Here is a 21,850-nt window from a genome sequence, read left to right as displayed (position 1 = left end):
TCCTTGCTTTTTAAGACACCCACAGATTCCTGAAGGTGGCTTCCATATGCACCTCTGCACAAACCTGTTAAAAAGGAGCTCCTCCCAGTGGTCCCCTTGGATCTTCCTTTGGGGACTCTCTTAGCCTGGGTGACTCAGATCAAATATCAAGGAAGTTGCCTCATTCTCAAGTAGAGGTAACACCTTCTCCTTCAAGTGCTCTCACAGCTCTTATAGAATCCACCAGTTTTTTTTTTTTAACATCTCTATTGGAGTATAATTGCTTTACATTGCTGTGTTAGTTGCTGTTGTATAACAAAGTGAATCAGCTGTACATATACATATATCCCCATATCTCTTCCCTCTTGCGTCTCCCTCCCACCCTCCCTATCCCACCCCTCTAGGTGGTCACAAAGCACCCAGCTGATCTCCCTGTGCTATGAGGCTGCTTCCCACTAACTAGCTATTTTACATTTGGTAGTGTATATATGTCCGTGCCACTCTCTCACTTCATCCGAGCTTACCCTTCCCCCTCCCTGTGTCCTTAAGTCCATTCTCTACGTCTGCGACTTTATTTCTGTCCTGCCCCTAGGTTCTTCAGTACCATTTTTTTTTTTTTTTAGATTCCATATACATGTGTTAGCATACGGTATTTGTTTTTCTCTTTCTGACTTACTTCACTCTGTATGACAGACTCTAAGTCCATCCACCTCACTACAAATAACTCAATTTTGTTTCTTTTTATGGCTGAGTAATATTCCATTGTATATACGTGCCACATCTTCTTTATCCATTCATCTGTCGACGGACACTTAGGTTGCTTCCATGTCCTGGCTATTGTAAATAGTGCTGCAATGAACACTGTGGTACATGACTCTTTTTGAATTATGGTTTTCTCAGGGTATATGCCCAGTAGTGGGATTGCTGGGTCATATGGCGAATCCACCAGTTTTAATGGAACTTCCTACTGTATTGTAATTATTCATTTTTATGGGTTTTCTTCCAGGAGACTGAGAACTTCTTAATGAGAAGAAACTGTGCCCTTTATCGCCAGTGCCTCAGTGCTTAGCAAAGTGCCTACCTGAATACACAGTAGGTATTCAAGGAATACACCAGGAATGAATAAATGAATGAATGAGTGAGTGAACAAAGTCTAACACAATGCATCTTAACCAGTGTGCACATCAAAATCACCAAAGGACTGTTTTGCAAAAACATACGATCTATGCCCCTCCAGACATCTCCGAGAGTAGGGCCGAGGCATCTGCAGTGCATTTTAACAAGCTCCTCAGGTGTTCCTGATGTACAGCTCTGTTCAAGAATCACGTCATTGCATAGAGTTCTAGACTAGATCTGAAGTCTAGGCCTCATTTCTGCAATGAAAATCATTGAAAAGCCTCTCTGGGACTCTGTTTATTAGTTTAAAAAAAGGACAAATATGATATTGTGTGCAGCTCAAATGACAGTAGCTGAAACAAGAGGTTCATGTAAAACAGATTATGGGAATTTCAGTGAGGAGGAAACCGCTAAATGCTGGTTCTCGGGTGTGAAGGAGGAATATGCTGGCTAATAAAATCTACAGGCTGATGGCAGATTTCTGGCGGCATGCTATGTGGAATCACCACGCAAAGAATCCTGCAGTTCCCAGTTTGGGCCCAAAGCACTAAGGGGGACTGCTTCCCTCATCTTCATTTTTCTTCTCTACTTCCTGCTTCACACCGTGGGGCACTGTAATCTCCCTGCTGTGCAAAGTGTCTAGAGAGCTTTCTGGATAAAAGGAGTTACATAATGTGGAGTCCTCCTGGGAAATACAGCAGTAAATTAAGTTTTCTCCTTCTTCACAGTTCTCTAAGGACAGAAATACTCCACAAGGGGCAGGGAAAAGTATAATATGGTAAAGGAATCCTCTGAATAAGTGCTTGAAAAGCAGTGCTGCAAACCATTCTGTTCCATCCAATAAACACTGACCATGTGGTCACCCACCATGTACAAGCCAACGTGCTGGTGGGTAACCAGGAGGATTTCACAGTGCAGCGCAGGGACCAGGTCCATAAAGAAAGAAGTTTAACATATGTGGCAAGAGATAGGAGAGACTACCTGAGAGCCAGTAACAGATGATGCTTGAGCCTAGTTCTGAAGGAAGAGTGAAAGACAGACAGGTGAATAAGTGTAGGAAGCATGTTCCAGGAAGGGGGAATTCCGAGATGTGAACTTGATGCAGTTTGGTATCACTAGGGGATGAACGGAGGGACGAAGTAGCCAGGGATAGACCTGGAGAGGCAGAGAAGAGCCTCACTATGGGGGTTTCTCTGCTCAGGAACTTGGGGTTTCTGAAGGATGAGTAACCTGTTTCTATGGGTATATGGCTCGGATGTCTGGGTGGATGTAAGTTCTCCTAACCAGATGATCTGATTTGCAGAAGAGCTAATAAATTCAGTTTCCAACATATTGGATTTGAAGAGTTATCTAGGTGAGATCCAGGGAGAGATCCAGAGGGACATGGAAGTCTGAAGTTTGGGAAAGAAGACACGGCTGCAGGTAGAGATCCAGGAAGAAATCTGACTCCAGAAGCAGAGTCTGATTGTATTTAATCATCCCCTGAGTCTGGGAATGGGAACTGTGGTCTACTAGTGAAGACCAGAGACCATATTCCGTCATGGTCTGAACTCCACTGCACCCAGGCAATGTTTTCATTCCCAAAGGCACCAGGATTCTACTTGCTTTTTCCATCCTCCTTCACCTACACTTTTCCATACAGCTCACCTCTGCTGCAGATTAAGCTCAAGATAGGATAGGACCTCAGAAGCATCCTCTCGTCTTTGAAATTCTGAAAGATAGGCCTTTTTTCCTTAAAAGGTTTTTACAGAAATAATTATGATGGGGAGCTAGAACAGGATTTTTTAAAAGTGCAAACATGGGGGCTTCCCTGGTGGCGCAGTGGTTGAGAGTCTGCCTGCCAATGCAGGGGACACGGGTTCGAGCCCTGGTCTGGGAAGATCCCACATGCCGCGGAGCAACTAGGCCCGTGAGCCACAAGTACTGAGCCTGCGCGTCTGGAGCCTGTGCTCCGCAACAAGAGAGGCCGCGATAGTGAGAGGCCCGTGCACCGCGATGAAGAGTGGCCCCTGCTCGCCGCAACTAGAGAAAGCCCTCGCACAGAAATGAAGACCCAACACAGCCAAAAATAAAATAAAATTTTTAAAAAAGTGCAAACATGGAAATCTTACAAAGATTTCAGACTCTCCCTACCTCTAATTTTGGCTCCCTTTCTTAGACGCACCAGGAAACTCATCAAGTCCTTCTGAACTCTTCTTCTGTCCTTTAGAATAGAGCTTATACCGCCCTCCCTTCAGTCTCCAATTTCCTCTAACTAAGCTCATCATTTTTCCTGCTTTTGGTTCCTGTTTCCAGACCATGCAGAAGAGCAACACACTCCCAGGGGCAACATCTCTCATCACACACAGTGATCCTCAAAGGGGATCGGTGGACAGCAGTGTACCATCGACAGAGGCATTTTGCAAAAATCTGAGGAGAAAAGGCTCCCTGGTCCCTTCATCCTGGTTCTGACACTCTACCCCAACAAAGGATTCCTGCTCTAGCTGAATAGAACTTTTTCTCCAGGAATCCCCTAATTCTAAGACATTTTTCTAAAGATACCATTAGAGAGGAATTAAGCAATTGAAGGCACATGGGCTAGCTTTAGAACAGGGTCCATGCTTCAGTGGGCAGGATTGTCTGGGAAGCCCCTGAAACTGAGAGCAATTTTTGCATGCATGTATATTTTCTTTAGAAAGACCAGTCATTTCTTGCATACTAATCTTCCAGGCATTTCACGCTTATTAGCACTGATTCTTATAACTACCCCACAAAGTATTATCTCCATTTTTCGTATGAGAAATGGAAGCTCAGCATGATTAAGGGTCTGGCCCAAAGCCACATAGCTTTGGGTCTGAGGCAAGAGCCTGACCCCTATCTACATGGCATCCAAGCCCACACTCGCCATACTCTGCCAAAGTGCCCCTCCGTGCTTCTCAGGGCCCTTTCTCAGGTTCAGAAATCCACGGTGATCCTAGAGCCTGGGTCCAGCTGAGGACAGGGTTGTTTTTCTGGGACCAGAAAGATACAATCACTCAGAGCGACTCACACCCTGCCTCATCTCTCTAAGCAATGCCCATCCATTAGAAGAGAGGCCTGAGCCACATCATGTAAGCCGGCCCAACAGTTAGCTATCTAACTGGTGCCCCAGACATGTAGGTGGGAGAGAGGAAGTCCCTTAAGGAAATCTGTAGGGGCTATATGGTGTGGGTAGGAAGAGAACAAAGATGTGGCAAATCTGGAATTTCCTAAGGCGAAGACCACAGAAGGATGGAGGCAGAAGGAACTGCATGTGAAAAGGCATGGAGATGAGTACTGGAAATGCTAAAATTCAGAGATTAAAGTATTAGGTGGGTGGGGAACAGAGAAGGCAAAACTCTGCCTTGTGTCAAACCATGTCCCTTAGCATCAAACCCTCGGGCAGAGAATCCTTAATAGACTAGAGAAGCCTGAACCCAAAGACTCAACAGTTTCTTTTTTATTATTTGTTTATATCTTTATTTATAATTTTATCTCTGTCATTGTAAAAGCAATATAATCACATTTTTTAAAAAATGGAAACCAGAAACATGAAAATAAAATCACCTACATGAAACCAGAAACATGAAAATAAAATCATCCCACAATCTAACAACAGTCATCATTTGGCAAGAATTAACTCCTAACTTTTTTCATACAATTGCATATTTGGTAAACATACAAAACTCAAAAGACCACCCTACTTGATTTTTCTTAAAACTGCCAACTAACTAACAGGAACTTTTAGAGGATTTAGAAAATTCTAACATAAAGCATGACATCTGAGGTTTCGCAGTCTCAGTACCATTGACATCTTGGGCCAAATCATTCTTTGGAGGGGTGGGAGTTGGGAGGCTGTGTGCTGTGCACTGTAGGACGTTTAGCAACATCCCTGGCCTCTACCCACTTGATGTGAGTAGCACCCTCCTCTCCCCGATCAGTTATGACAACCAAAAATAGTTCTAGCCATTGACAAGATCACCCCTGTTAAGAAGCACAATTAAATAATACTAAAAACAATCATTTAACAAAAATATGCCTGTGCCTTATTGGGCCTGGTCTTTTCTGGAGGAGGGATGAGCTCTGTCTTGATCCTGTCTGAAAACAAAGATTCCTTGTAGGCTTGTTCTCGTGAATCTCTGTGAGGTAGAAGATATTTGGAAAGTAAGGTGTCTTATCTTTGAACCCACCGATGATTAATTCCTAAAGACTCCCTGCTGCTAAATCCAGGGGTGTTTCTCCCTTTCCTGTCTCACACCCAGAGCTGGATGTGTTTGGACAAAACAATATGAACAAAGAATGGCAACTGCCTCTGCCTTGTACAGTCCATACAAAGGGAATATCAGGACAAAAGCACGGAGATGAGGGAAAGGCAAGTGGCTGGCAATGTACATGCGAGCAAAGGCCCCTTCATTATTCAGTCCCTTCAATAATTCCAGGTGAATTGCTCTACTTTGTAACATTTCCTGGAAGACCTATTTACATGTCTCTGTACGTGTCATTAGACTTTAAACTTTGAGACCGGGCTACATTTTACCTTATCTATCTATCTGTCTATCTCAATCCCTGGTCAACCGTTTATCATAAATAGTTATTGTATAATTAGGCCAGGTTGGAAAAGGCTATACGATCGTGCAGTGTGGTGATTGGGTGTACTCTGAGCACATCTGACTTGAAATCCCAACTTTACTACCTACCAACTATGAGATCTTTAGCTAGTCATTTATGTTCTCCAATTTAAACTTTAATCCCCTCATCTGTAAAACAGGACTAATAAAAGTACTTACAAGACTGTTTCAAGGATGAGCTATTGCATGTAAAGCCACAAGCACAAAAGAGAAGCTAATGCTATTGTAAGACATCAGTGGCAAACTTTAATGAGTAGATGGCCAGATTGGATGGTAAAGAGTTCAGGCTTTGAAAGCCATTGGGCCTCTGTTGCAACTACTCAACTCTGCAGATGTAATGGAAAAGCACCCATTGATAACATGTGCACCAATGAGCATGGCTGTGTTCTAATAACACTTTATGAAATAAGGGCAGGCCACATTTGGCCCACAGGTAATAGCTTGCTAACTCCTTTTTTCAGGTGCCTAAATTTGTTTTGTTTTGTTTTTTTTAACATCTCTATTGGAGTATAATTGCTTTACAATGGTGTGTTAGTTTCTGCTGCATAACAAAGTGAATCAGTTATACATATACGTATGTCCCCCTATCTCCTCCCTCTTGCGTCTCCCTCCCACCCTCCCTATCCCACCCCTCTAGGTGGTCACAAAGCACCAAGCTGATCTCCCCGTGCTATGCGGCTGCTTCCCACTAGGTATCTATTTTACAATTCATAGTGTATATATGTCAATGCTACTCTCTCACTTTGTCCCAGCTTACCCTTCCCCCTCCCCGTGTCCTCAAGTCCATTCTCTACATCTGCGCCTTTATTCCTGTCCTACCCCTAGGTTCATCAGTACCATTTTTTTTTTTAGATTCCATATGTGTCACCATATGGTATTTGTTTTTCTCTTTCTGACTTGCTTCATTCTGTATGACAGATTCTAGGTCCATCTACCTCACTACAAATAGTTCAATTTCGTTTCTTTCTATGGCTGAGTAATATTCCATTGTATATATGTGCCACATTTTCTTTATCCATTCATCTGTCGATGGACACTTAGGTAGCTTCCATGTCCTGGCTACTGTAAATAGTGTTGCGATGAACATTGTGGTACATGTCTCCTTTTGAATTATGGTTTTCTCTGGGTATATGCCCAGTAGTGGGATTGCTGGGTCATATGGTAGTTCTATTTTTAGTTTTTTAAGGAACCTCCATACTGTTCTCCATAGTGACTGTATCAATTTACATTCTTATGTGTCTAAATCTGAATCAAGAAGTAGAGCTTACAGAAGATTCTTGAACTAGACTGTAATGAAATCAAAGTGATTCCTTGGGTAGGTTGAGTTTTTAGCACCATGCTGTACAGACTACCATGAGCGAGGTCTGGAGACTATTTAAAGTTGTCTAAGCACGAAACAGGAAGGGCCTGCGCTGTAGGTAATGAAAATGTGAACCACGCAGGCGAGGATGACAAATGCAACTCCTGCCTCCTGCACACCAAGCTGTGGTTATAGCCTCTGAGGGTCTGTTTCTATTTTCCTACAATGTCTTAGTTATAATTGGATCTCATATTATTTAGCAAATTATTAGCACAGCCCTAGAAAACCTCTGGAGAACCAATTAGCTAAAGATAAAAATTAAAATGTTATTCTTAATTTATACTGATTCCTAAGCAGGTGAGTTGCTTGAATTTGAGACTCTTGTACTTAAGCTACTCTCAATTTCAAGAAATGATTCCATTTTTCATGCAGGGCATTAAGAATCTGTCAAAAACGATGATTCAAACAGTTGTACTACACACTAGTGGTCATTATATGAAATGATCATGACTATTAACCATTGCCATCATTTCCTTTAATGATATCTTCTGACTTTGCTCTGGTTTTGCATTTTTAGGTTGGGCCCTTCCTTTTATGTTCCTAAGTACAACTAGCTCTAAGCAGATCGGCTAAAAAAATAAGGTTAAATGTGCTGTGTCCCAGTTAAGTCAGGGGAGGCACATCCTACAACCCCATCTAAAGTCTTTGGAGATGGATGCCTAAAACGTGGCCTATCTACTTCCCTTAGGGAATTCTGGCATTTTAAGAGGAACAGGCACCTAACAGTATGCTCTGAATCCAGAAAAGGCTTAATACACATTGTTCACAGCACAGACCTGAATAGTCATTCAACACAAATTGTGTTGAATCAATGAATGCACCAGTGATATCAAGAATTTTTTCATGGATTGACATTTAAAAATTGGGAGTAACCAGAAATGGCCTACTACCCAACTTAAAAATAAAAAGATTTTTAAAAAATGATTTAAAAAGGACTTAGAATAACTGTCTACCCATACTCAAGTGCAATTATCTATGCATTTCCAGTTTGTATAAATGCATTATGTATGTCTTCTAAAAGCCTATAAGAAGATATGATGTGTGATCCTACCCTTCAAGCAGCTTCTAGAAAACTAGCTAATTAACTGCTGCATATTTTAGCTTTCATAGCAATTTAAAAATAATAATGGAAAAAGCTCACTAAACAATGGAAGACAGAAAACTTTCCCTTTAAAAGATAATTCTAGGCCAGTATTTCCTAAGCATGTTCTATTAGTTTGTTAAGTGTTCTATGTGGCCAGAAACATTTACAAACTGCTGCATGGTATAGTCCCCTTTTGGAGGAGATGGTGAAAAAAACTATTATATGTATGACACACCATCATTTTAGAGATACACACTGACTAGAGGACATACCTTGATTCTGAAATGTTAATGTAGGAAGGAACAAAAAGCATAAGTTAGAATCAAAGAAATAAGGTGGTAACTCTATGGTTTTAGGGAAATCACCTAAGTCTCAACTTTTTTTTAAATGGTAACAATAATAATAACCTATTCTATAGGATCATGCTAAGGACTGAATGAGTTCATACACGTAAAAATCTGTACACAAAGTTAACGTACAGCAAACAGCAAGAAACATATTCATTTTTATTACTGGAGGTTCAGAATGTACATAGGATATCAAAGGCCTGAGAAGTCCTACAGCAAGGGGGACAGTGAAGCTGGATTTCTTTTGTTTGTTTGTTTTTTTGTTTTTTTTGCGGTACGTGGGACTCTCACTGTTGTGGCCTCTCCCGTTGCGGAGCACAGGCTCCGGACGCGCAGGCTCAGCGGCCATGGCTCACGGGCCCAGCCTCTCTGCGGCATGTGGGATCTTCCCGGACCGGGGCACGAACCCGTGTCCCCTGCATCGGCAGGCGGACTCCCAACCACTGCGCCACCAGGGAAGCCTGAAGCTGGATTTCTTAAATGCATTTGAACATGTATATTAATCCAGATTCTCAGTCGCAAGATTCAGAAGCTGATGCTGGCTAAACATGAAATCATTTATTCAAGGGATGTTGGGTAGCTTGCAGAATTACTCAGTAGGCTACAGAAACAGTAGTCTAGAGAAACTGGATCGAGCCTAAGCTTCCAGAAACTCAGATCCTACGTAGAACAGGCGTGATAAGGACACTGCTGCCAGCTACCACTGAGCACTAGGTCCTGTGATCTGCAAAGCTCCAAGGAATTCAACTTGAATGCATCTGTTCCTGGGGCCAGCAGTGATCCTGTTTCTGTGTCAAGCATAGGACTCAGCAAACTCCACTATCTCCCAAGGATGGAGGTCTTTTCTGCCACCGACCTCCCCAGAAAAAAATGGGTTCTGCATTGCACCCTCTTCCTCTAGTTGCTCACTTCTGAATCAGTATGATCTGTGCAATCTAGGTCATATGCCTGTGCCCTAGCTGCAAATAAAGCAGAGGAAGAAAGTTTTATGGACTCTTCCTGGGGAGGGGAGCCTCGCATGACTAGAAGTTCCCCAAAGGTAGCAAATGTGTTTAACAGTTACTGGAAACCCAAAACACATGACAAATGTCCACTACACTGTGAAACACCTACTCCTCCGTCTAAAAACTATAACTTCTTACAGAGAACACTAGTGGGTATATTCCTTCCCTTAGCAGGACACACATCAACATCTTTCTTTTTAGCTCCAGGGAAGAGACTAAACTTCAATAGAGTTTAATGTTAGAAAGTGTCTTCTAGGGCACCCATTGATCTTAGAACATTCTGAGATAGAGGGTGGGTCTAAAAGTCACTATAAATAGGGTAGAAACAGACAAGGAAATCTGCCTGGAGTAGGGCATGAGGTGGAGGCTGCATGACTAGAGGGCACTGCAGTTCTCTCTGTGATTGCTGTTCTCATCACCGCTTGGGTAGATCCTACTTGCCCCATTTCTTCCCATCTACACTGGCATTTTCCTGGTGTCCTGTTTCTGAACACAACCACATGGGAACCCTACAGCATAAGAACAGGATGGAGCAGCCTGGGAAGGGCTGAGATATAGAAACAGACCCTTCCTCTGAGTGCATGTATTGTGTGCACCAGAGCCAGATACAGATGGGGACACCCGGACTGGCAGATGGGCTGTGGGGACAGGTGACAGAGATAATGTGGTATGTGTGTGTGGTGGGATCAGACGTAACACATCAGGGACCCCACGTACATTCTGTCACCTAATCTCACAACAACTCTAAAAGGTAGTTGGATGTGGCCATAAAGTGAATCCAAAGGAAGTAGCTGGTGGAGATTCAGGCAATGGGCACCAAGAGAGCACCAGGTAAATGGGTCAGAATGTCTCGGGGCCCCATCAGCCATTGAGATGGACCCGAAAGACAGGATTCTCAATCTTGGGAACGCAGCAACAAGAGCAGACCAGGGCCCTCATTCTAAATAGACAAATCTGCCAAAACATATTATAAAGACTGAGCTTGGGCACAGGAATGCATAAAAGAGCTATTATTAGAGTTAAATATGATGTGGACAGTGAGATAGACGTATCAGAGCTCCTGATCTATAGGCTGACCGTGTAACTTAAATTACAGACCAGAAATGGGGGGGTTATTAATAAGTATGCTAGGACCACAGGCATAAACAAGGAATGTTCCATAAAATGGGACATATGATCACCCCAGTTATATATTTCCTGGCCCTAGTGAATCCCCAGGCAGAATTCAACTAAACACGGCTAAGAAAAGGAAAGAATGCAAAGGTTGAAAACTAAAGAAAATCTGACTTAAGAGAGACTCTTTTTCTTTTCTTTCCTTTGGTTTTTAATTTGAAGAGATGATGTGAAAAATCAGAGATGCTAGCATACATTTATTTTTTATTTTTTCTCTCTTAATTCACAGCCAGAGGCTACCACGATTATTCCAGCAACAGCACTGGCAGGAAAATTCTTGTGGAAAGTTTCTTTAGAAGATTGAAGAGCAAGAGGGTGAATTTCCCTTGGCAGTGAGGTCAGCAGCAAGAAGGAGGCTGGTCTCAGTGACAAACTCCTTCAACACCCTGCTAGTTTCAGCTTCAGGTATGGCTGAGCTGATATATCCACAGGATTTCTCCAGGATGTGGCCATGAGGACAAAGCCAGACGTTGTGGACTTTGGCTCATTAGAAGTTTTGGAAACGTAAAAAAAAGGAAATCAGATGTTTATCACCAGACTGACTATGATGTCACTCCAGAGGACTTTCGTTGTTAGGAGATTCACTTTCTAAGAGAAAGATCTTATGGGAAATGTTCCCTGATCCCAAAGGTAACCAACAAATCAATTGGTAGCTGTCTCCGAATGCTGCCATCTTAGCTTCAGGCAGACGGTTTGATCTGGGCCTCTGTTTTGTACATGCTGAAATCCTATCCTCGGAAAGTAAGTAGAGCTTTATCAGAGATCTTTTTTCAAAAAAGACTTTTTGAACCATTTGACACACCAGCTTGTCAACGCTGCAGTATTGTTCCTGCGTGTCTAGGTGTCAACTTTGAATACTAACTTGGCACTGGGAAGCCATTTTCACTATTAAGACATTCAGAAGGACAATTTCAACAGCAGTATGTTTGGAGGAAAGAGAAATGTGGGTTCTACCTTTCACAATGAGGCCTTGTACCCTCTTGGTCATATTAGCAGTTCAGTGCCTTGTGAAATTCCCTCCACCCTCTCTCCATACAAAGCTTCTCTTCAAAGTTTACACTTGCAGGGATTTAGAGGATTAGAAATCCAGTATTTAAGTACACGGCGGGTCAGCCAGGCCTTAAGTTAATGAACATCATGCCCTTAAGCAGAGTTTGACACTGTAATTGTTGTGCAAGGAATGTCAGAGTGAGGTGAAAGAAAATGTCCAGAACGTCCTTTGTCCCACAAGCAATTTCAACCCTCCCCACAAATTTATAGGTGTCTTCCTTCCTTTTATTTTCCTGTTAGCACTTACTGGCTATTCATCCGCCCCCCCCGCCCTCCCTCCCCCCCCAGATTTTACTTATGTTTTGTTGTTACTGTTATACATGAAGTCAGGATTCTGTCTGTTTTGTAAGTTTCTCTATTCCCAGTGCCTGGTACATAACAGGTGTTCCATAATGTTTGTCGAATGAATGAATGATGGAAGACTCCCCTCCACATATAAATATGAGTCATTCAATGGATGGACCTAGAGATTGTCATACCGAGTGAAGTAAGTCAGACAGAGAAAGACAAATGTCATACAATATTGGTTATATGCGGAATCTAAAAAAAATGGTACAAATGAACCTATTTACAAAGCAGAAATAGAATCACAGATGTAGAAAACAAACTTATGGTTACCAAGGGGGAAGGGAGGGGATAAATTGGGAGATTGGGATTGACATATACACACTATATATACTATTTATATACTATATATACTATTTATATACTATATATAAAATAGATAACAAATAAGAACCTACTATATAGCACAGAGAATTCTATTCAGTACTCAGTAATGACCTATATAGGAATAGAACCTAACAAAGAGTGGATATATGTATATGTATAACTGATTCACTTTGTGGTACAGCAGAAACTAATACAACATTGTAAATCAACTAAACTCCAAGAAAAATTAAAAAATAAAAAATAAATGAGTCATTCAATGTCGACTGCCCTCCAGATGTAAGATAACCAATTAAGAAAAGGAGTTCTCCAAAATTCTACTCTTTTACCCCTGTGCCTGGAGGCTTCAAAGTATGGGGCTAAGGAATAGGTGAATGGATGAATTCACCCACATTTTGGAATATTTTAAAAAGCCGGACTAACATCCAAGAATCAGTCTATTAAAAATATAATATTTCTTAAATTTCTATAACTTAATCATATCTGTGAATGTTGCTTGACCAGTCTCTCTTTACAACAATAAATGCTTCAAACAAACAAACCAGAAAGGTTCAACGAGAGCCAAGAAGTAGAAAATGACAGATACTGTGGCCTGAACCAAAGGGGAAAAAATTCTAAAAAAACAGGGGAAACAAAGGATTTTAAAAGGAAAGAAGGGGAAAAACATACAAGCACACTGGGGCCTCAAGAAGGAAAACAAGGAACGGAGAAGTAAAAATTTCTAAACATAAGGCCAATTTAGAGACAGCACTGAGAGAAGGCAGGCACTGAGACTCTCCATGAAACAGCTGAAACGAAGGAACATCCCAACCATGACAAAATAAAGAGGCACCACCACCTTTTCCTCCTTCTCCATCACCTCCCACCCCAAGTGGCTGCTTACTCCTGCTGGTGTTTACACTTTAGTGATATTCTCATATCAGGTTTTTCTTTGTAATCTCTAAAGCCATTACCTTAATTCAAGGCTTTGTCATTTTCCCGTAAGAATACAATAACTACCATGTGGCTCTGTCTCCAGGTTTAATTGCCTCCAATCTACCTTTCCATAGTCCCCAGGGCAAATCTGACCATTCTACCCTCTGTAAAACCAGTCAGAGGCTCCTCCCCAGCCTATTTGAATGATGTCCATTCAAGCTATATTTTCCAACCATTCTCTGGTGATGCGCACAAATATTCACAAGTCCTAAGGGTGAATTTCCATAAGTGCAGAGACAATGCCTATCTTATTCACAGCTGAATCCCAGACAACTAGCGCAGTGCCTGTGCTCCACAAGTATTCAATACGTGTGTTCCACAAATAAATAAAAATGGAAAAATCGTGATATGAAGCTATGCAGAATGCAATCTTAATAATGTAAAATGCGCATATATATTTATATGCGCAAGAAAATCTCAGAAAAATGCAGTAAACCATTTACTTTTAATTCATGCTTTTTAAAAAAGTTTTCAAAATATAGGATGATACTATTTTTCTCTCTGATACTGAGATACAAAAATATAAACAGAGACAAAAGGGAGTAGAGCAAAAATTGTGCCTCCGACACGTCAGATAACAGCATGGGGCCTAATGGGAAGCGTAAAACCCCTCACCATGCCGCACGGGATTCTGCATCTTCCAGCCCTGACGCTGCCCCACTTCCTGCTACTCCTCTGCCACCCGGGAGAGTGAACAGTACCAAGCCACACTACGCTCTTCACGTTGGTATTTGCCATTTACTCTCTCACCCCACTCTTCCAGTATTGCCAGCGTGCTAGTTCTGTGTTCTCGCCATCTTTTCATTTCTAGGGCCAAGCCCAATCCCCAGCAGACAGAAGAACGTAAGTGCTGCTGGGGTAAACTAATTCGTACTTGAATGAAGCAGTGACACTGAATGTGAGGCCCATTTCTTTCACTGACTCTAGAACCACACTCACCTAACAGGGTTGCCGTGAGGACTAAATGAGAAAATGCACAAGAAGCATGCCTGACACAAAATAAGCCCTCAGTAAAGGAACGCGGTTATTAAACATTATCGGTGTGATCACGCCCAAGTTGCTTTGCTGCCTTAGCCACAGTCATCTTAAATGGTGGATCATAGCTCCACTCATCCCCTTGAAATGAGAAAGCGCTGAAAGCAGTTTGGGAACTATAAATCGCTAAACGAACACACACTATTAACATGATGATCATGACGATAAATATATGCCATTTTCTCTGTGAATCTTGCCTACAGTAAGTTTATCCTTTAAGGTCACATTACCTTTGCTGATGTTTCAAACCATCCTACGAAACCATGCTCCTTGCAGAACTGGTCCATCTTGAGGCCATTGTTCATGAGCACATCTTTCCCCTGGTCACATTTGTTGGCCAACAAAACCACTGACACTGGTTTGCCATTAGGGAGGCTTAACTTGGAGTCCAAATCGTTTTTCCACTTTGTCACTGCTTCAAATGTAGCTGGTCTGGTGACATCGAAGACAATAAATGCACCCATAGCTTCTCGGTAATAGACCCTCGTCATGTTTCCAAATCTTTCTTGACCTATCACCAAAAAGAAATAGAAATCAAAAACACATTACAGTTGTAAACTGAATCCTACATGGGAACCTAATAAGACCTCATATGAGCAGACCACTCAGTAAAGTGCTTCATTGCTTATCTCTAAAGAATGCACTCAATATGAAGTCAGGCAGCTCTGTTGATCTTTGAGTCCTGAGGGGATTCATTCACTTAATAAGTATTTATTGAAATGCCTGTGTACCATGTAACAGTCCAGAACTCTGCTAATACAGTATCCCACTAGCCACATGTGGTTACTTCAGTTTAAATTAATTAAAAATAAATAAAATTTAAAATTCAGTTCCTCAGTCACACTAGCTAGCTACATTTCAAGTGTTCAATAACCACAGGTGGTTAGTGCCTACAGTATTAGACACCCCAAGAGAGAACGTTTCCATTATCATAGAATGTTCTATTGGACAACATTGTTCTAAATACTTGGGATACAATGATTAAAACATGAAAATCCCTACCATGATGGAGCTTACATTTTAGTGGGACGATAGATTAGTATGTTACAAAGGCATCCACAGTCAATGTTAATCAAGGATAACAGTAATAGCTGGCATTTATTGTATGTTCACTAACCATCAGTGATGTGATTCCCATAAATAATCATTAAGGTACAATCATTAGGCCCATTTTAAAGTGACAAAATTGAGACCAATATGGCTAAGTAACTTGTTCAATTTATACAGATGGTAAGCTTAAGAAGTTACAATTCAAATCTGAGCTTTTTGAATCCAGAGCCCATAGTCATTTACCAACATTGAATACTCTTAACCACTGAGCCATAGTCTTATAATACTATCTCTCCCCCAAGTGTATATAGCAGGAGTGTCCCATTCAACTCAACTGAACAGATAACAGATATTTACGCATCAGTGCCAGTCTCTGAGCTACATGCTAGGATTACAACAGTGAACTTGAGGGCCTATACCCTTAACTAGTCTACAGTCTATGGGATAAGGAAAGCACTCTGACATAGAAATAAACAAACAAAGAAATAAATAAATGGATTAGTCTTAGACCAATCAACTAGAATCAGTTTTGCTCTGATTCTTAATTTTCTAAATGAATATTGGCAAATTTTAAACACACTAAGTTTAGCTTTCCTCATCTGCAAAATAGCAGTAATAATATGCACCTCCCAGGGTTGTTATGTGGATGAACTAAATTAACACATGGGAAACATCCAGCACAGTCCCTTACAACTCGTTGGTACTTGAGTTTTCCCTCCCTTTCTTCAGCATGTTAAAAATTATGAAAGACAATATGACAAAGGTAGTGAAATCAGAGTTCTAGACCAGAGTTTATGAAAGAAAATTACAGGAATTTGAGCTGGTCAACCAAAATGAACAAAATCCTATTGCTTATAAGTCTATCCACTAATAGTTGCTGAAGACAGGAGCTGTTGAAGACTGGGTTTATATTTTCTGAATCCAAAACTCCCGAACGGCATGACCAAAGTTTTTTAATTCTGATTTGGGAATTTCTTTGTGTTCAGAGTCTTATGAAGTTTTAGAAATTAAAACAAAGTTAAGTATGTATTGAATAAGTCAACTTATCTTAAAAAATAAAATGCTGAAACTGGCATGTATCTAAGAACATATAGGTCAACAAACCTTTAAGAACACTTTACACTTAAGTTTGTGTTCAAGGTTTTGTGACAGTGAGTTTTAATTCAAGTTATCAAATTCTTTTGTAGGTCATGTTCACACTGGCATTAGCATTGTGGATTGTAAGAGAAACTGATCCGTAAGCACTTAATGAAAATGCATGAAGGTCAAGGCTTCCTATCCTAGTGTGTGAGCCTGTGTGCTCAAGCATGTATCACTTGAAAGAAGAACACTTTGTCAGGGCCAGCTCACGTCCATCCGAAAATATTTCTTACATGGGTTATACTAGCATTTAAAAAAATTTCCCCCAGTCATCTAGTCAATGAAAGAAAGTGGTATAATACTCCTCATATGACACAAAACCCACAGATGAACTTTCATTTTTTCCAATGAGTTCTTAATTTCATTGTTTTCCTTATTTTTTTTTTAGTTCCTTATGCATACAGTGATTTCCTTTGATACTGATCAGGGTGGCCATGACATTTCAGGAAGATAGGGGAAAAAGGCCCTCTGTTATCATTCAGAACTCTGAAGGCCTCTAGGCTTTTTAAGGATGTCTTATGATCCCTTTCAGGGAACTAATCAGATGAAGGGCAAAGTCATGGGTTATTCAATAATCTGCTTGTCCAGGGGTTTTCATAGTAGAGTAAGGCAGCCCTCAAGAAGAAAGATTTTACATTTCAAATATACGGCAAAAGGTCATTTTTAAGACTATGCAAAAAAGCACACTATAGGCTTATACCTTCATAGGGATTGTGTGCGTGTGTTTGAGTTTGTGAGGGTATGTGCGTCAGATCAGAAACAGGAAGAAAAAAGTTTGTTTCTAGAAAGAAAAGACCTTTGTATATTGAGGTCACTGGGCCAGGAGACTTGGAAAGTTTGTATTTTTGGCATTCCAGCAAGAGGTCACATTCAGCCCAGGGCCTTTCCAGCACTCATTTTATCCTGCCTTTGTCAGCTGACAGCGCTGTCTGCTGTTTCTTAAGAAAAGAATGACAACCATGTGACTCTTCGTGAGTGCCTACATATGGACAAAGTACAGACCTGATGAAACTATCATAGGTGATTTACGTTAAAAAAAAAAGAAGACTGTAGTTCAAAAAAATGCCATTTGAGTTAAATCACTGATTCAACACACATTTACTGAATAATACGATCCAGGTTCTGTGCTTTGTGCTGCAGATACAGAATTTTTGTCCTTGAGGAACTTCTAAACTAAGAAGTGTTATACTGGATGCATGGACCAAAAATGATCCAGGTCACCATGTAAGTCCCCATTTCTTGTAGTCTCTAAGCACACACTCCATAGCCCTGTAGATGCGGCTCATCATTCAGTTCTCAGCCTCAAGGGATATTAAACGACAGAGCAATCAATTGCCTCACAAACGTTAGTACAAAGCTTGTGGTAATAATTTGGATAACCTCCCACAGGAGGCACTAAATTGATGGGTCAGAAGACAGGGCATCTTCATTTTAATCCCTCGTTACCAGTGTAGTCTTAGACAACTGTATTTCTCTCCCTGAGACTCAGTTTTCTCATCTGTAAAATGAAGTTATGCTGGCCGATCCCTACAGCCCCTTTCTGTTTTCATGCCTTCTACCCCTATGATACCACCATTAAATCAACATCTGGTCCTCTGTTCCAACTGCATGAAGTGGCCCATTTGGTGTCATGGACTCAGCTAAAAACATACACCAGCAACATAGCCATAGCGTGTATTTAATATTTTTCACTTGATAATTAGTACTATCCGGATGCTCTCTGCGGGCATAACCAAGCAGTGTACCTTCTAGACAACATAAAAACAACAAGAGGGTTTTCTATTAACCAGCTAACTCTGTGACCTCAGATCAGCCACTTCACCATTCTGAGTCTCCGTTTGCTCATTGGCAAAAATAAGGAACTGGAATGGATACGTAAACTAAATTCATTATTACCTCTGACAACCCCTTTTGATCAACCTCCCCAATATGCAGGCATCCAGCTCTCTACCTCCCATTCCTCCTGTGTTCCCCACACTGGTTCACAGCATCACCATCCACAATGCCACCCAGAGTGGTACCTTCAAGTCATCTTCCAACTCCTTCCTCATCCCCATATCCAAAGGGTCTCCAACATCCTATCAACACTTCCATTTCAAAGGGGGCTCTTGACTTTGCCCCCTCCTCTCCAGCAGCACTGCCACTGATCCACTTGAGGCCCTCATTGCTCCTCATTTGGACCACTGAAAGCTCCTAATTGGGGCTCTCAGCATCTCAATTTTTGTCACTCCCTCTTTCCCTTAAAATAAATGTAAATATAACACAGGTTTTTAGACAGTTGCCATTCAGGCAGCATAAAAAATCACCTGCTGGGTATATATAAAGGAAATGAAATCACTGCCTTGAAGAGATATCTGCACACCTATGTTCTTTGCAGCATTAGTGACAATAGCCAAGACATAGAAACAACGTAAATGTCCATCGACAGATGAATGCGTAAAGAAAATGTGCTGTGGTCGTCTCTCAGTATCCACAGGGGATTGGTTCCAGGACCCACTAAAGATACAAAACTCTTAGGGTGCTCAAGTCCCTGATAAAATGACCTAGTACACCCACCCTCTGTATCTGCAGATGTGGAATCTGCAGATACGGAGGACCAACTATACACATGTACAACAGAATGTTATTCAGTCATAAAAAAAGAAGGAAATCCTGCCTTTTGCAACAACACGGGCAAATGTTATGAGAGCATTATGTTGAGGAAATAAGTCAGAGGAAGAAAAATACTGTACAATCTCACTTATGTGAGGAATCTAAAAATGCCATAAACAGTCAAAATTCATTAAAACAGAGAGTAGAACAGTGGTTGCCAGAGGCTAGGGGATGGGAGAAATGGGGAGATGTTGGTCAAAGGGTATAAACTTCCAGCTGTAAGATGAATAAATTCTGGGGATCTGATGTACAGCATGGTGACTATAGTCAACAATACTGTATTACATAATAGAAAGTTGCTGAAAGACTAAGTCTTATATGTTCTTACCAAACACACATACAAAAAGGTAATTAGGTGACGTGATAAAGATGTTAACTAACCTCACTGTGGTAATGGTTTCACAATATAGAAAGTCATCATGTTGTACACCTTAAACTTACACAAAGTTATATGTCAATTATATCTCAATAGAGCTAGGGGGGAAAAGAAATCATCTGAGCTATTTACAGACCACCCATTCCCAGGGCATCCTCCTCAGAGATTCTTATTGTACTGGTTTTGTGTGGGACGCAGGAAACCGTTTTTTAAAGCCCTCCCTAGGTGAAGCCTTAAAACTTCTATTTCTATCAGAATCCACTTTCAAAATATAAATATTATATATATATAAATATAATATATATATTATATATATATAATACATTATATATAATATAATATATAAATACTACCATGATGCTCTGCCCTTTCAGCCCTCCAATGACTCCTACATTACACTTCTATGAAGACTACACAGTTGGAGCCTTTGGCCCAACCACCCTTTCAAACTCCTCTCCTGTCCCTTCCTTCAGAGTGTTCCACAGGCAAGCCGCACTGGACTACTTGTCCTTCCTGAAACACATCCTGCATTACTCCCTGGCTTTTCTTGCCTTTTTGCAGCTCTGTTCCCAAAGCCTGAATTGCCTCCCCATCTCCCCTCTCCCCTTCAATCAAATCCTATGCAGCCTATCATTGTGCCCTGAAACCTCACACATCCTGCCAGCTGGAACCATGGCTCCCTTTTTCACGACCCCATAGCATTTCCTTTATCCTATTCCATTCACTCTTATCATGCTGTGTCTTCATGCTTCTCTCTCCACCTTGGCATTGGAAAAACCTGGAAAACAGGTTGGTCACATTTTAAGGTTGTATATCCGCAGCCTATTTCTCCACGTTTTGGATATGGTATAGCTCACGACACTACAGTAGAAATAAACTGAAATTAAGATTCCTCCTTCCTCTAAAATACAGCGTTGTCTTGTATTCACGAGCCAATGCCGCATACTGATGCACTTTATATTCTGCTCTTGTTTTCAGCAACTAATCAATAGATGTTCACTGATGGAGAAAATTAACATTATTCTAACAAGGTTATGTGCATATCTGTTGCAACGAGTTTCAGACTGGAATGTTATGTTTTTGTAATCATTCTCATCCTCTTAAGAAATAATCTCTTGGAATCAGTTTACTGTATTCTAAACATATATTTTTGGGGTCATGGCACAATCAGTAGAGCTAAAAGTACCACCAAGGCATGCTCTTTATTTCTAGACAGTAATGGTCTGAAAAGCAGGAAAATAAAACCAAAAGTAAATATGAGTTTTGAACAAGGATCTGAAGGAAAAAAAAACTATCCAATTGCTATGATGATCAAATGGCCACTGAACTTATAGTGGCGTAAGCTGGTTTTGAAGGCTCAGGGAAACCCACCAGACTAGGATCAGAGTCAGGCCGACAACCTGGTAAGAAAATTTTCTCCATTTTTTAAGAGCCCATCTGACCCTCTGGCAGTAGTTCTGAAACTTTTTCATCTTCTCTCCTCACTTCTTTGCTCCACCAAACCAGCGACAGAAAAGTGTCAATCGATCACCATTTTTCCAAGTCATCTAGGCTTCTATTCTAGAATTAACCTTGTGCAATCTTCCCCTACAAAACTGCCAACCTCTCTCCCTAGCCAGACCAAGTTTCTGCAGCCCCCTGACAAACACTGCCCTGTGTGCCCAGTAAGTGTTCAGTAAGACCTCTTTGCTGAGTGAAGAAATAACCCCTAATTCTTTACTCCCTCCCAATGATTACTGGCAGGCTTAACAAGTCTTTAAGAGTCATCCTCTGCCATGTCACTAGCAATCATCACTTTCTTTCCACTCCCAGTGAAATCACTTTAAGTTTGTCTCATCTCACCTCATTTCTTTCATTCATCTAACACAATATTTTGAACTCCAATTAATTTCCAGACACTAGAAACATGCAACTAGAAAAAATCAGCAACTAAGAAAAAACAAAAATCGTTGCCCTCATGAAGCTTACATTCTAGTAAAAACAGATCAACAGTAAACAAAAAAGTAAGATACGTATAACATTACATTATCTGGTAAAAAGTACTACGGAGAAAAATAAAGCAGCAAAGGAGAAACAGGTATGCTGGAGGCGAGGGTACAGTTAAGTAGGATGGATGGGTGGCTCACTAAGAAGGTTATCATTTGAGTAAAGACTAAAAAGAGGTAAAGGAACAAGTCATATGGATGTTTAGGAGAAGAGGGCTTTAGATAGAGGG

At 41.0% G+C, this 21,850-nt stretch overlaps 1 protein-coding gene across 1 annotated transcript in view; it reads right to left on the bottom strand.

Moving 5' to 3' along the window:
• The window catches only part of RAB38 (RAB38, member RAS oncogene family), a gene marked incomplete at its 5' end in the record, with an annotated part of 69,991 nt that overhangs the window by 31,777 nt on the left and 16,364 nt on the right, over nt 1-21,850 (bottom strand). The window contains one exon of the mRNA XM_082661182.1: nt 14,648-14,928. Coding sequence (XP_082517308.1) covers nt 14,648-14,928 — 281 coding nt within the window. The remainder of the gene's footprint in view (nt 1-14,647; nt 14,929-21,850) is intronic.

Source organism: Grampus griseus, assembly GCF_964374135.1.
Source record: "Grampus griseus genome assembly, chromosome: 8".
Lineage (NCBI taxonomy): Eukaryota > Metazoa > Chordata > Mammalia > Artiodactyla > Delphinidae > Grampus > Grampus griseus.
The sequence above is the reverse complement of the archived record's forward strand: the minus strand, read 5'-3'. Positions and strand labels throughout refer to the sequence as shown.